Genomic DNA, 13,347 nt, shown 5'->3' on the forward strand with positions numbered 1-13,347 from the left:
CTTTTAAAACAACGCCGTTTATTTGACTTTTTCTTCTAAAAGCAACTTTCCCCCCTGCTCTTCATAAGAAATAAAAAAGCCTCACTTTATTTCGTCGTAATGTCAGGTTTGATTAAGAGGGCGACGAAAAATATCTCACGTTCGTTGTGGTTTAGGTAATTATAAATTCCGACGGGAGAAAGGATCGCCAAAACGTTTTAACACAGATAATCTCTAAAGACTTCATTATCCCATAGATAAGTCTTAACCAAGCAGCGCCGTTTTCTCTAATTTAAAAACCACAAGTCTTATGTAAAATAACAGCTCAGCTTCATGAGCTTTCTGGAAAGAAAGATCAGGATTTAACTCACGTTATTGCTTCAGATAATGGTCTGGTTACCAGATAAGAGGTGCTACACCCAGGGACAGTGACAGGGCTAATCAAGGGGAGAGTTCGTGCTCGATTCTTTGATTTTTAAATTGACTTTTAATACTGTAAACCGCACGCCGCAGTGAGAGTGCTGGGTGCCAAGCCGGGCGGGACTCGCGCCGCTCTCCATCCCCCATCTCCACTTTTCCTCTCCCAGCCCCGGAATTCATGCAAATCAGCCTGCTAACCCCGGAGCAATACGAACCACTTTCGCGCCATTCGCTCAGGACCGTGCAGCCACGTAAAGAGAGGGGCTCTGGAGCCCTAAAACCGCCAGTCTTGCAAGGCGGATTTTAGGAGACTCCAAGGCGATCGCTCAGTTCAGAATATCTGGGGGGCCGGTTTCTGCCCCGGGGCCACGCGGGCCTCGCGCCCGGGCGGGCTGTTAGCACAGCTTGCAGGACCTGCGCCCCGACGCGGGAAAGCCGGCCGGGCCCCGCCCCTCGGGCCCGGGTCTGCGCGCCCCGCCCGCCGGCCGCGCGGCGCCGGCTCCTCCTGCTCGGTGGGACGCGGCGCGCGCGGCTGCTCCGCTCTCCGCGCTTCGAGCGCCGACCTGGGCGCTCGCCGCCAGCATGGACGCTCGCCGCCGGCCGGTGAGGGCTGGGCGGCCGAACCCGAGGGGCGGGCGCGGGGGTGCCGGGCGCGGGCCGACTCCCTGCAGCTCCGCCGGCGGAGTGCTGCTTATCAACTGGTGGCCGTCCTGGGCGGCGCCCGTTTAGGCGAGCCCTAGATTTTGTGCACTTGGTGTAATGCGGGGCCGGGGGCCGTGCCCGCTAGGCGTGCGCACCCGGCGCGCGGGCGGTTCGGAGATTTGAGCCGTTTGCAGGATGGCTGGCAGCGCAGGGGAGCTCGAGGCCACGTGTGCCCGAGGGGCACGTGCGCCGGGGCCGGACAGCGGCGAGGGCTGGCCGGTTCCCCATTGTGTCCACTGGCCCGAGCCCGGCGGGTGGGGCGCGGAGGGGAGCATCGCCCTCCCTGCTCTTTGGAGTTTGTTCTGCAGCCGCCCAGCCCTTTCCTGCGCGCAGCTCCGGGCGGATGGGTGGCTCGCCGCGGCTCCTCCCGCGCGCTCTGGGGGGCCCTTGGGTGCGCTCCCCACCCGCTTTGGCCCCAACCACGCCGGCCGCCGCTTCTAACCGCTGAGGGTCGGTGGGTTTGAAGTTTAAAGGTCTCGCAAACCAGTCTCTTTAGAACTTGGGTTGTGCACATCGCGGGAGGCGTCTTTAGTCCCAGTTGGTGATTAAGCGCCACTGAAGGACCTGGGGGTCCAAAATGTTCGCCGACAATTTGCTCCTTTGCCACTCCCTGCCCCACCCCCAGCCTTACTCGCAGCTGCAGGACGTTGCCCTGAAGGGAACGTTACTTTTTGCTTTAACGGAAACCGGAACGTAGAGTCTGCCCCAGGAGAGGTTAGAAGGTGGGGGCTGGGTGAAAAGGAAGAAAGTGACACGCTTAAAACAAACATCAGGGGTAAGGGACACACGTGGGGAGGCTGGGGTTCTGGGGTGCGGGAGGGCGTGGTTTCAGAGACACATCTCGTCCCGGGTGGAACTGGGCGTTGGCCTTCAGGATGAGGAAAGCCGTGTGTGGCTGTGCTTGAAATCTGCCTTGGCTGGGTTCAAAGTTGGGCCATCGTGTGACTTGAGTAATGCATTTCACGTCTCTGAGCCTCAGTTTCCCCATTTGTTAAGTGGGAATAGTTATAGCACCTTTGTGGCGAGGAATTAAACATGGTAATGTGAAAGCACAGCTAGCGCCTGGCACAAAAAAACACACCTACTAAATGACGGAATTAGTTATTACCTGCCTTCCAGAAAAGTTCGTCTCAACCGTGACCGTTTTCCTTGCTTCTTTCTATGTATCCGGCAGGCATAGGTTTGCCCGGTGACTAACTCTTGGCATGTGCTGACTTGTATTTCTCTGACAGCTTCCAGGAGAATGCCTGGCTTGAGGCTATCTTGGGTCCCTGCTTGGAGGTAGATTCGTGAGTAGATGGCAATAATTCCTGCAGTAATGCAAGGCAGTGCTGTTTTAGGAGATTGCAGTCTTGGGTTCTCCTTCTGGCCCTGGGATCTTATGCAGTCTGTTTCACCTTCCTGGGTCCTTGAATTTATCTGAAAAAATGGAGAGTTTCTGAGATCGCTTTTAGTAGATAGTATCTCCACCTATTGTATCACACTTTCCTGCCTTTCTAAAAGGAGAAAAGACAAAGATGATTGAATGGAGTCTACTTAGGAGCATAGGATGGTTGGGTACCATCATCCTGAAAATAATTTTATTTGCAAGAGACGAAAGTGCATAATGTTAGGTGTAGAAAGAAGGTCAAGAGTGTTCTGTTCACCTGGCACCTCACATCCTGGAATTATTTTGTGGGACTCAAAGCAGAGCTTGCCCTTTCAAAGTTTTCAGTGTAAGGAGCCGCTTCTGCTATTCCATGGCCATATTTAAGGAGGTAAAAATACGGGAACTAATGCAACATTTAAGAAACTTCATTAAATATTAAGAAATGGCAGAAACTGCTGTCTTTTTTACATGAGGTAGATGCCAATTGCGTTTTCTGATGAGCAGTGCCAGGTTGTTCAGTGTTGATGAATGAAGAAACCATTTTCATATTTACAAGTAATTTGTGCCTTATGAAAGGACTTCTAAAAACTGAAGACTTGTCCAGCGAAGGGGCCTGCAGAGAGAGCTGAATGTCAGGCCAGGCTGAGAGCACAGAGGGAGAATCGGGCATTCTCCCTGGCTTTGGAGTGCTGTTTGACCTTTAACTTGGCTCCTTGTACAAAATTTGTTCACTGGGTTGATATATTCGATTTGTAAGGACTTGTGCCGAAATCACTGGACCCCTCCTGCTTGGAAAGCCTGCCATCTTGAAGTGGCAGTGCTGCCCGGTTTTTGTAGTTTGGGGCAATTAGCATCACAGTACAGAGCCCAAAAGCTTACATAAAAAGACCTCATTAGCTTGATTTTGGCTGAGGGAGGGAAATCACTCTACCATTTTGTACTTTTGAAATGTCCTTTTATAAGTACAGTCTAATTTTTTTTAAAAGGGGCAGATTTTAGGAGCTTAGCATTAAACTCCTTGGGAGCTCAGTATCATGCATGCTAAGAGCTTGGGAGCTCTTAAAGTGGGTAGACGGGTAGCTCTACAGATGTTTGAATAAATGGATAAATACCATTACAGTTTTCCTTCAGAAGGATCCCTTTTTAGGATTTTACCTAGTTTTGAAAAAATAATTTGTAACAATTACAAATCCTGCTTTTTTTACATAGGGTACAAGAAATGGACATATCTACTCTGTGCTGTTTGAACCTACTAAACTCAGAAATGATGTCTTTAGTTGGATACTGGAGTAAGCAGCCCACTTAACAGTGTTGCCATTTCCATTTGCAGCAAAAGGATCGCAGAGCAAAGAAGAACTTCAAGAAATTCAGATATGTGAAGTTGATTTCCATGGAAACCTCGTCATCCTCTGATGACAGTTGTGACAGTTTTGCTTCTGATAATTTTGCAAACACGGTAAGTGCTGTCTGAGAATAAACAGAATTGAGTCTGCAGTGCTCAAAATGCCCCAAATGCTTTGTGCGTGATTAAAACTGCTTGCTTTTTGCCTACATTTCTATACAGCCGTTATGAAAATACAGTATGCACTGTAATTTCATTTCACTTTTTGCTGTGGTTCTAGGTAGTAATTGTTGGAGGTAGATTAGCTACTTATTCTATCCTTTTGAAATGTCGCCTAACCTAACATGCTTGATGATTTGCCATAACAACTCAGAAATCATTTGTAAACCTCTGAACCATTTTTCTTTGTAACAAAAGCTTTTCTCTTGTAGTGCACTTGTAAATGTGATTTGCTCTCTGCACGGTTTATGGAAAATTGGTTCTTGAAAAAGGAAAAAAAAATGCACAACCACATTTATTTATTTATTTTACAGAAACCTAAATTCAGGTCAGATATCAGTGAAGAACTGGCAAATGTTTTTTATGAGGACTCTGATAATGAATCTTTCTGCGGCTTTTCAGAAAGTGAGGTGCAAGATGTGTTAGACCATTGTGGATTTTTACAGAAACCAAGGCCAGATGTCACTAACGAGCTGGCCAGTATTTTTCATGCCGACTCTGACGATGAATCATTTTGCGGTTTCTCAGAGAGTGAGATACAAGATGGAATGGTGAGTTTGCGAATTTCACCAATATCAAGAGTAAGGTACATTTAGAGGCATGACACACTTGCTTTAAAAAAATTTTTTTCTTGTAATTTTTGTTTTAGTCGTGCCAGAAGATTTTGTTGATCTTTTTAACATTCTAAGAGTATTTCCTTCATGTTTCAAAGCAGTTTTTGCTAATGTAGTCCTACTTGTAAAGCCTGAACATTTTGTAGGCTCTGAAAATCTTGGAAACTGGTGAGATAAAATTGGCCAACCTCCAGATTTCCCTTGCCACAGAAATCCAGCCTAATCAAAGGAAGCACATGTGGCCTTAGGATGAGCTGCATTTGGATTTAAGTCAAAGTGCGCAGCCTGGTGCCTGGCATAGAGCAGGCCTTTGGTAAATGTTGGTTCCCATGGTGGATCCATGCCCGCATCTGGAAAACTTGTGGGAACTCAGGTATAGCAGCTTGAGTGTGAATAATAACAATCAGGGCCCTTCCTGCTTCCACCTTTGCTCCTCGGTCGGCTTTTCTTGTGCATGCTGGCTTACCTTTAACCTCCGTCGTCCTGCACAGGCTGCTGCTGCTGCTGCTGCTGCACCTTGGTCCCACCTTCCCTGAGCATACTGTTTAGTTCTGCAGCTATTTTCTTGTTAGCAAGCCTTTCTCATTAAAGGAAGCAGTGTGTTGCTTTACAGTGAGGGGCATGCTCCTCAGCTCACTGTGGTCTGACACTGGTCCACTGCCTGGGACCACACTTGAGTGACACAGACATAAGTGAGAGCGCCTGACCAAGGAGTGTTTTGTCACTCTCTTACTTCATGATAGTGTAGTATTTCCTCTAATAACTGATGTTGGTCTAAAGCAGTGTGTGTTGGAGTTATGGCGGGCTCGTGTGCAAATCTGGATGGGACCCCAACATTGAATAGAGAAGCTTGAATCATTTCTGGGCAGTGTTTCAGTTCTTTGTAGATGCTGTTTGTTGCCATTAATAACATTAAAAGTCATAAGAATTCATAAAAGTTTTTGTCCCTTTACATTCTCTCAATTCGTGCGCACTGAAAGTACATGGAAAGTACTAAAAGCTGTGGGGATTTAAGAAAGTTTTGAATGTTAAAAAACGAGTCTTCCATTTCTGGGACTTTATGAGTAATATGTTTTCTTCTCTCTCTCGTTTTTTGTGTGTTTGTTTTTCCCCAACCATTACCACAGTCAATTTTAGAATATTTTCATTACCCCACCAAGAAACCCTGCACCCATTGATGGTCACTTTGCATTCCTTTCCCAACACCCTCAGTCCCTGACGACCACCAGTCTATTTTCTATCATTGTAGTTTTGCCTATTCTGGACATTTTGTATAAATGGCACCATATAATGTGTGGTCTTCTGTGACTGGCTTCTTTAGCTTAGCTTACTGTTTTTAAGGTTCTTCCACGTTGTGGTGGGAGCCAGTACTCCGTCCCTTTTTATTGCTGCATAGTATTCCATCGAGATGGATAGTGGTGATTGTTGACAACAGTGTGACTATGTTTAATGCCAGTGAACTGTCCACTTAAAAATAGTTAAAATGGTACATTTTATGTTACGTATATTTTACCACAGTGTTTTTTAAAAAGTAGATTAGGGCATTGACATCTTTAGTAAAGTTTAATATTGCCATAAGCATCAAAACCATGTTTATGGGAGAACACATATTTGTACGTATAGGAATTCTTTTAAAATGCATAAAGATAGAAAGATCTACTGTTAAAGAAATTAAAAAGGGAGCTGGATTTTCTGCATTTAAAAAGTTAGCTCCGAACCACTGGGCTAGGGGCTGTGAAGATAACTGTGTGTCCCAGATAGGCTACATTAGTTCGGCTGCACTCAGATTGTTGTATTTGTAATTCCTGATTTTGTTACCCAGAGCTGTCAATTAAAATTGACAAAGAAAGTGTTCAATTAAAATTTATTTGCTGGAAGTGTCTTTTGTCCAGAAGGGATTTTGTAGTCGTGCGGGGGTAGCCTGTCCAACCATCAACAAGTCATTAATGACTCGATTGTTCTGATTGACTAGAGACTGCAGGCGGTGCAGTCAGACCGTGCGGGCTGCAGGACCCGCAGCCAGTGTAGACGGGCCGGGCCTCTCCGGGTGGCGATGAAATTTCCAACGCGAAACACCAGGGGGGCAGCCAACAAAAGAGCAGCGCCCCCCGAACCCTCGGAGAATTCTGTGACCGATTCCAGTTCGGATTCAGAAGATGAAAATGGCATGAATTTTTTGGAGAAAAGGGCTTTAAATATAAAGCAAAACAAAGCCATGGTAGGTATCTGACTTTGAGTGTGTTAGAACTAACTCTTCCCGGCTCTTCTCTAAGCCACTTGTTGCTTGTATCTGTGTCCTAAGAATTATTTTCACCGTAGCTGTGAAGTCTTCATAACATGTGCTTTAAAATGGATTTCTTTCCCTAAACTAACTTGTCTCTTTTTTAATCTGTTAAAGTCTTGGTAAGTGTATAGGGGAAATGAGAAACTCTTTGAGATGTGCTACTGTCATTTCCAGAGGTGGTTCATTTTCAGCAGCGGTTCTGTACCCATCATTTCTGTCTTCCCTTTTCAGCTTGCAAAACTGATGTCAGAATTAGACAGCTTCCCCGGCGCGCTCCCCGGACGGCGTTCCCTCCCGGGCCCCCGTGCAGTAAGTGTAAGTGCTTGTTCGTGTGGTAGGATTTTGGGCGGGTCTAAGGTAGATTTGTTAGGATATTTTAGAATCCAGTTTCCTTATTTTGTGTGGTCTTATAGACGGACTAAGAGGAAATAGAGGACACCTCTGACAGATCTCTGGGAGTTCTTCCTTGCCTCCTGGGGCAGGTGTGGCCTCGTGTGAACTCCTGTAGTACTCAAACCCGTTTTGATTGGTTATTTTTCTCCTTCCCAAGTAGACTAAGCCTCTCAAGGGCAGGGAGTCAAGATTGTAAAGAAATTTTTTCTGTATTCCCAGCATTAGCACATTCCTCCCACATGGTAGATGGATGCCATGGAATCGATGTTTTTAAAATCTGAGAATGAGAAAAAAGAAGGAAAAAACAATTTTCTTAACCAAGTCATGGCCTAATATATGTGATTATGTTCTGAGGAACTAAGCTGGTGCCACTCAGGGGAATGTGGTGTGTCTGCTGTGGTACAAAAGATAAGACTTCCTTTCCCCACCTCTCCCTGAGGAGAAAGGGAAGAAGAACACAAGGAATGGAAGAAGGAAAACCATACATACATTTCTCTCTTGTGCAATATAGAAACAGTGAGTATGTTTCAGGGCCCAAGAGATGTCGTGGAAAAGCTTTCTTTGGAAAACGAGATCCGTTCTTGCGCTTTTATTAAGTAGAAAAGCGAGTAGATCATCTCTCATTTGAGAGAAACCAGGCTAGATGTTACAAAAGCAGAATTACAATGGCTGTATTGTTTTTGGGCTCATTTTTGATGCATTATAGAAAGGACAAAGAAAATGAGAAAATGGAGCTGTCCTTTTACTTAAATGAAAACATACTTAAGGAGGAGGTGCCGCTTCTCTTTGTTCTGGAATAAATGAGTTCCGTCCTGTGTGTTTTGTTTAGCAATCAAAGACACCCCGAAGGCGTACGTTCCCAGGTGTTGCTTGCAGAAGAAACCCTGAGCGGAGAGCGCGTCCTCTTACCAGGTCGAGGTCCCGGATCCTTGGGTCCCTTAGTGCTCTACCCACAGAGGAGGAGGAGGAGGAGGAGGAGGAGGAGGAGGATAAGTACATGCTGGTGAGGAAGAGGAAGGCCGTGGATGGCTACATGAATGTGAGTGCTCCGCATTTGTGCCTGCTCTTCTGTCTTTCCTCTTCTGTAGGCCCAGCATCATGTACACAGCACAGGTACACACATAGCCTCCACACCAGATGATCCGTATTAAATGTTGTTGTCAAACCATTCAGAATGTGAATGTCACATAAACTTATTTGATGATTTTTTTGGAGTAGGTGAGAGAGTGTTTTCTTCAGCTTTTATTAACTGTAGGAATCATCTCCATAATGTCATCCTATTGTCCTTAGTAGACTTATGACTTGCCCCCTCTCCATAAGCTCTAAGAAGGGTTTCCAGGTCGAATTCTCTGTGCAGGAATTACAATCAACTATCTGAGATTCAGAGCTGGGGAGAGCCAGTAAGGACACTGTTCCATGCTTCTTCTTGTGCAGGGAGATGACGTGCCCCGAGGTCGCCGCCCGGGGTCCATGACCCTCCCACACGTAATTCGACCCGTGGAGGAAATCACAGAGGAAGACTTGGAGAACATCTGCAACAACTCTCGAGAGAAGATATACAACCGTTCATTGGTAAGAGCCTCTGAATTATGTCTAAAAATGTAAACATCCGTGAGAGAGGAAGGATCGCTTCCGTTCGAGTTTTGCTGATGTTCTAAAGATCCTAACGTGTGGGATGTGTGCCTGTGTGTTTTGTTCATATAAGAGAAGAGTCTTGAAGCATCCTTGGATTTAGCCCTCTTGGTAAATCTTCAGTAGCGTTAAATCTTTTCTCTTAATGTAGAAATTGATTCATTCAACCTGTATTTACTATGTATCGATTACGTGTGTCTACATAGATAGGTGCTAGCGATATGGTGGTGTGCTCAAGCCAAAAAAGGATGTGGGCAGGGGTTTTTTTGCATGATGAGGTCTTGTCTTAAAGAAAAGTAGTTTTCATAATACAGTCATCTCTTGGTACTCGGTATGCATGGTGCATTGGCGCTAGGACGCTCCCCCCGTACCAAAATCCACGGATGCTCAAGTCCCATATATAAAATGGCATAGTGTTTGCATATAACCTGCGAACATCTTCCCATACACTTTAAGTCATCTCTAGGTTACTTATAATACCTAATACAATGTAAGTGCTCTGTAAATAGTTGTGATACTGTGTTGTTTAGGGAATAATGACAAGAAAAAGAAGTGTGTACATATTCAGTTACAGACACATTGTAAGCCTTTCGATCCTCGTTTCGTTGAACCTGTGGATGGAGAAGCTACAGATATGAGGGCTGACTGCATTAATATTTGAATGAAACCGCCATCCTTGTAGATACTTTGCATGCCCTGGCAAATACTTGTGTATGTAGATGTGAAATAGGATTCAGAGACAAAATGTCAGACCTTCCACACAAAGAAGGACATTCTTTACACCATTTTTCTCTACAAAAAGCGGTGATTTTTTTTCTTCTTATTTGCCTGTTATTCGTAGGGATCTACTTGTCATCAATGCCGCCAGAAAACTATTGATACCAAAACAAACTGCAGAAACCCAGAGTGCTGGGGCGTTCGAGGTCAATTCTGCGGTCCCTGCCTTCGAAACCGTTATGGTGAAGAGGTCAAGGATGCTCTGCTGGATCCAGTAGGTGCCTTAAGGGATGGTCCTATGGGCTTGAAGGTCAGCTGCAAGCTAATAGGGCCAGAAAGAAGGCATCAGTGAAAGGATTGAGCCCTCAGTGTTGTGGGGGCATTCCTTTCAGGGGACGCAGGTGAATTCGTTGTGTTGGTGCTGGGAGGTTGTGAGCCACTTCCAGAGGGCTTGGGACCGGCCGTTCAGGGGAAGCTGATTCTCCGTTTACCCCTGGTAGTTGCTGTGTAACTCCTGCTGGATTTCCTAGGGAACATTTGGCATGACTAATGGATATTAACCATGTTAAGGTTTTTTTTTTAATCCATGAAAAGATAAAGAGTTAAATGCAATTGATAATACCCACTTCAGAGGTTAAATAGGAGTAGATAAGTAAGGGAGGAAAGTAAGATTTGATTTAATCGTACCTTTTCACAATTCTCCTTCAGAACTGGCATTGCCCACCTTGTCGTGGAATCTGCAACTGCAGTTTCTGTCGGCAGCGAGACGGGCGGTGTGCAACCGGGGTCCTTGTGTATTTAGCCAAATACCATGGCTTTGGGAATGTGCATGCTTACTTGAAAAGGTAATGGCTGGTTTATTTTCTCTTTTTCACACCCAAATCTTACATTCATTTATGTGTCTTAATAAAAAGATGATGTGTGGTCTTTATCTTGGGGCTGGGGTGCAGGTATTGACTGGAAAGGGGCACATTGGGAGTCTTTTGGAGTGTTGGAAACATTTTATATCTTTATCTGGATGGCAGTGACCTGAGTGCATGTGTGTGGATAAAAGTTCAAGTTTTACACTTTGAAATGTGTGCACTCGACCATACGTATAACTCAATAATAACATTCTTCTTGGGTTGAAAACTATATCGTGACGTGTTTCTTTGTCTTTTTCAGTCTGAAACAGGAGTTTGAAATGCAAGCATGATATCTGGAAGATCCACTACCTGCCTTCCACTGCGCATATCTTCCTTGTTAAAGTTTTCAATTTTGTCATGCGATTGAAACCCAAGTTAACAATTTTGATGATCAGTCTTTTTTATAGGAAACTCAAATCAAGTTAATCTCACTAGATGTCCTAGTGTTTCTGAGCATCACAGAGGTATATTGCTAGCTCTACTTTGCCCTCTTGCAATTTCTCCTTTGCTTTCCCCCACCCCTCACCCCATACCACCCGCCTCTCTCTATTTCCAGTGGTCTCTCCCACCATTTAGTTTCTGGATTCTTCTTACATGACAATTTTATGAACACATGTTTGATTTAATTGGTGTTGAAATAGCCCCGGAATCCACCCATAAAACCAAGCACTTAGGTAGAAACACAGTTATTGGTGTTCACTAACTACATCTATTGAATTCCAGACAACAGCCCTAACTAGTTTACACAAAAACGAGTATGGTTTAATGTTCATACTAGTTGACATTTTTTTTTTTTACAGAATCAAGGCACAAAAGTTAAAACCATGTGGAAAAATTAGGTAACTGTTGGAAAGTGGAGTCTCTTACTTTAGATGCCTCTCCTGAGAATATTCCATGTTTTATGCTTATAATATTTGTCACAGTTGAGACTTAGGTGCTGCTATTTACTTCCACCACGAGGTTACGCGTGGCATGTGGCACACACAGTCAGGACCACGAGGGTTGTGGGCAGTGCTGGACTTGAAATCATTGTATAGAAAAGACATCTTGGGGAATTAGGATGATGAGGCTTCACCATCCTAGAGGAAGAGAAGAGGCTGATTTGAGTTCATGGTGTAAGACCTCAGTATCATGGTAGTTTGCCAAGTTTATTTCAGTTGACCATGTAAAATTTTTCAAATTCTTGATCATTTTGCATGGAAAATTGATAGTAATTCCAGCCTACAATTTGCAGTGTTTGCTTTCTTGAAGAAATTAGAAGCTAGGCGCAGGGTTCGTGTTCAGGTTTTAAGCACTTTTAGAACAATGAGAAGTGCCTTTTTGGAGATGGGTGACCTTTGGCAGTTTGTTAACTTGACGTCTCTGCCAGCTGAGTTTCTGGGCAGATTTCCTGTGTTGTCTCCCCTCCTCTCTTTTTTGCATTAATCAATCGTGTGGTAGAGGTGGACTCTGAGTGTCTGTGTGTCTCTTTTGCTTTGCATGTACACCCTGTTGGCTGTGCCTGTTCTGGGTTTGATGCATAATTGGACCTTGAATCGATAAATGTAAATAGAGCTTTTGATCTGTAATGCTTTTATACAAAGTTTTTTATTTTAATAATAAAACGTTTCTTCTAGCTTGTGTGCCTTTTTTTTTTTGTCTTTACTACTCAATCTTACTGCCCTGAATCCTAATTTTTTTTCTCATATTTAAACAGAAGACCATTTCTCCCTTTTCTGGAGTCTCCGTTTTGGCTCAAGTTTCTGGAGGTCAAGGGTGAGCTCTTGTGAACAAGGCCTGGCTTGGTGATAGGACTAATAGCTGTGGTCAGAAAATCAGCTAAGGGGCCGGCCCCAGGGCCGAGTGGTTAAGTTTGCATGCTCCGATTCGGGGGCCCAGGGTTTTGCCGCTTTGGATCCTGGGCGCAGACATGGCACCACTCATCAAGCGATGCTGAGGCGGCGTCCCACATGCCACAACTAGAAGGACCCACCACTAAAACAAATACACATCTATACACTGGGGGGATTTGCGGAGAAAAAGCAGAAAAAAAAAAAGATTGGCAACACTCGTTAGCTCAGGTGCCAATCTTTAAAAAAAAAAAGAAAATCAGCTAAGATGGCTCCATCGCCAGACAGACAGTGATATGGGCCCAGGAACTTTTACAGTGTTGTTTTCTTCTCCTTTAACATTTGCCAACCCAAGAAATAACAGCAATTTCACAATACCTGGCTTGCTTTTATCAGCCGTTCGAATACTTATTAAAGGCACAATGTGCCTTGAGGCCTGTTCTGGGATTTGAGAGAATCAAAATACAAAAAGGGCAAAGTTTAAAAGCTCTCAACCCAATTCTTTAGACCAAAGTCGGCAAACTACAGCCTGTGGGTCAGATCCTACTACGGCCTATATTCATATGGCACGTGAACTAAGTATATTTTTTTACATTTTTACAGGGTTGTAAAAAAACGCATGTGACAGTATGGTCCACAAAGCCTAAAATGTCTACAATCTGGCACTTCACAGAAAGTTTTTTTGCTCTAGACTTATATGAGAAACTACGTTTAGCCCATACAAATTCATGTGGGGAGAAAATGAAGCTAAATGAAGTCGTACAACTAGTATTCTATATAGATCTGAAAGAAACAGGTATTTCTTTCATAAACTCTTAGAATCTTAAGAACCCACATGTCATTCAACCCTTTTAGGTGTGTAATTGGGAAGCTTAAGCTTTTAGAGTTAATCAAAATTGGTGGTTTGGAACATTTCTGGTGTTACCATGTTTTAATATTATG

The 13,347-nt window shown here is 44.4% G+C and overlaps 1 protein-coding gene across 4 annotated transcripts; it reads left to right on the forward strand.

The window, feature by feature from the left end:
• Positions 1-846: 846 nt before the first annotated feature.
• On the forward strand, positions 847-12,191 carry CDCA7 (cell division cycle associated 7). Of its 4 annotated transcripts, none has more exons than XM_070508122.1 (10): positions 847-1,002; positions 3,801-3,926; positions 4,346-4,582; positions 6,618-6,863; positions 7,161-7,244; positions 8,152-8,361; positions 8,757-8,894; positions 9,796-9,945; positions 10,380-10,516; positions 10,836-12,191. In XM_070508122.1, exons 1-10 carry the CDS (start codon positions 982-984, stop codon positions 10,864-10,866), a joined length of 1,380 nt encoding a protein of 459 aa, XP_070364223.1. In that variant the 5' UTR covers positions 847-981; the 3' UTR covers positions 10,867-12,191. The 4 variants fall into 4 exon arrangements, with proteins under 4 accessions (XP_070364223.1, XP_070364224.1, XP_070364225.1 ...); XM_070508123.1 differs by having other exon boundaries at positions 7,161-7,238; XM_070508124.1 differs by lacking the exon at positions 4,346-4,582.
• Positions 12,192-13,347: the final 1,156 nt, after the last annotated feature.

Source organism: Equus asinus, chromosome 4 (genome assembly GCF_041296235.1).
Source record: "Equus asinus isolate D_3611 breed Donkey chromosome 4, EquAss-T2T_v2, whole genome shotgun sequence".
Lineage (NCBI taxonomy): Eukaryota > Metazoa > Chordata > Mammalia > Perissodactyla > Equidae > Equus > Equus asinus.

Excerpts from the sequence above, each read along its gene's own strand:
- CDCA7 (XM_070508122.1), top strand. The coding sequence starts at position 982 with ATGGACGCTCGCCGCCGGCCG. Across the intron at positions 6,864-7,160 it reads TAAAGCAAAACAAAGCCATG|CTTGCAAAACTGATGTCAGA; the intron begins GTAGGTATCTGA and ends TTCCCTTTTCAG. Across the intron at positions 9,946-10,379 it reads AGGATGCTCTGCTGGATCCA|AACTGGCATTGCCCACCTTG; the intron begins GTAGGTGCCTTA and ends ATTCTCCTTCAG.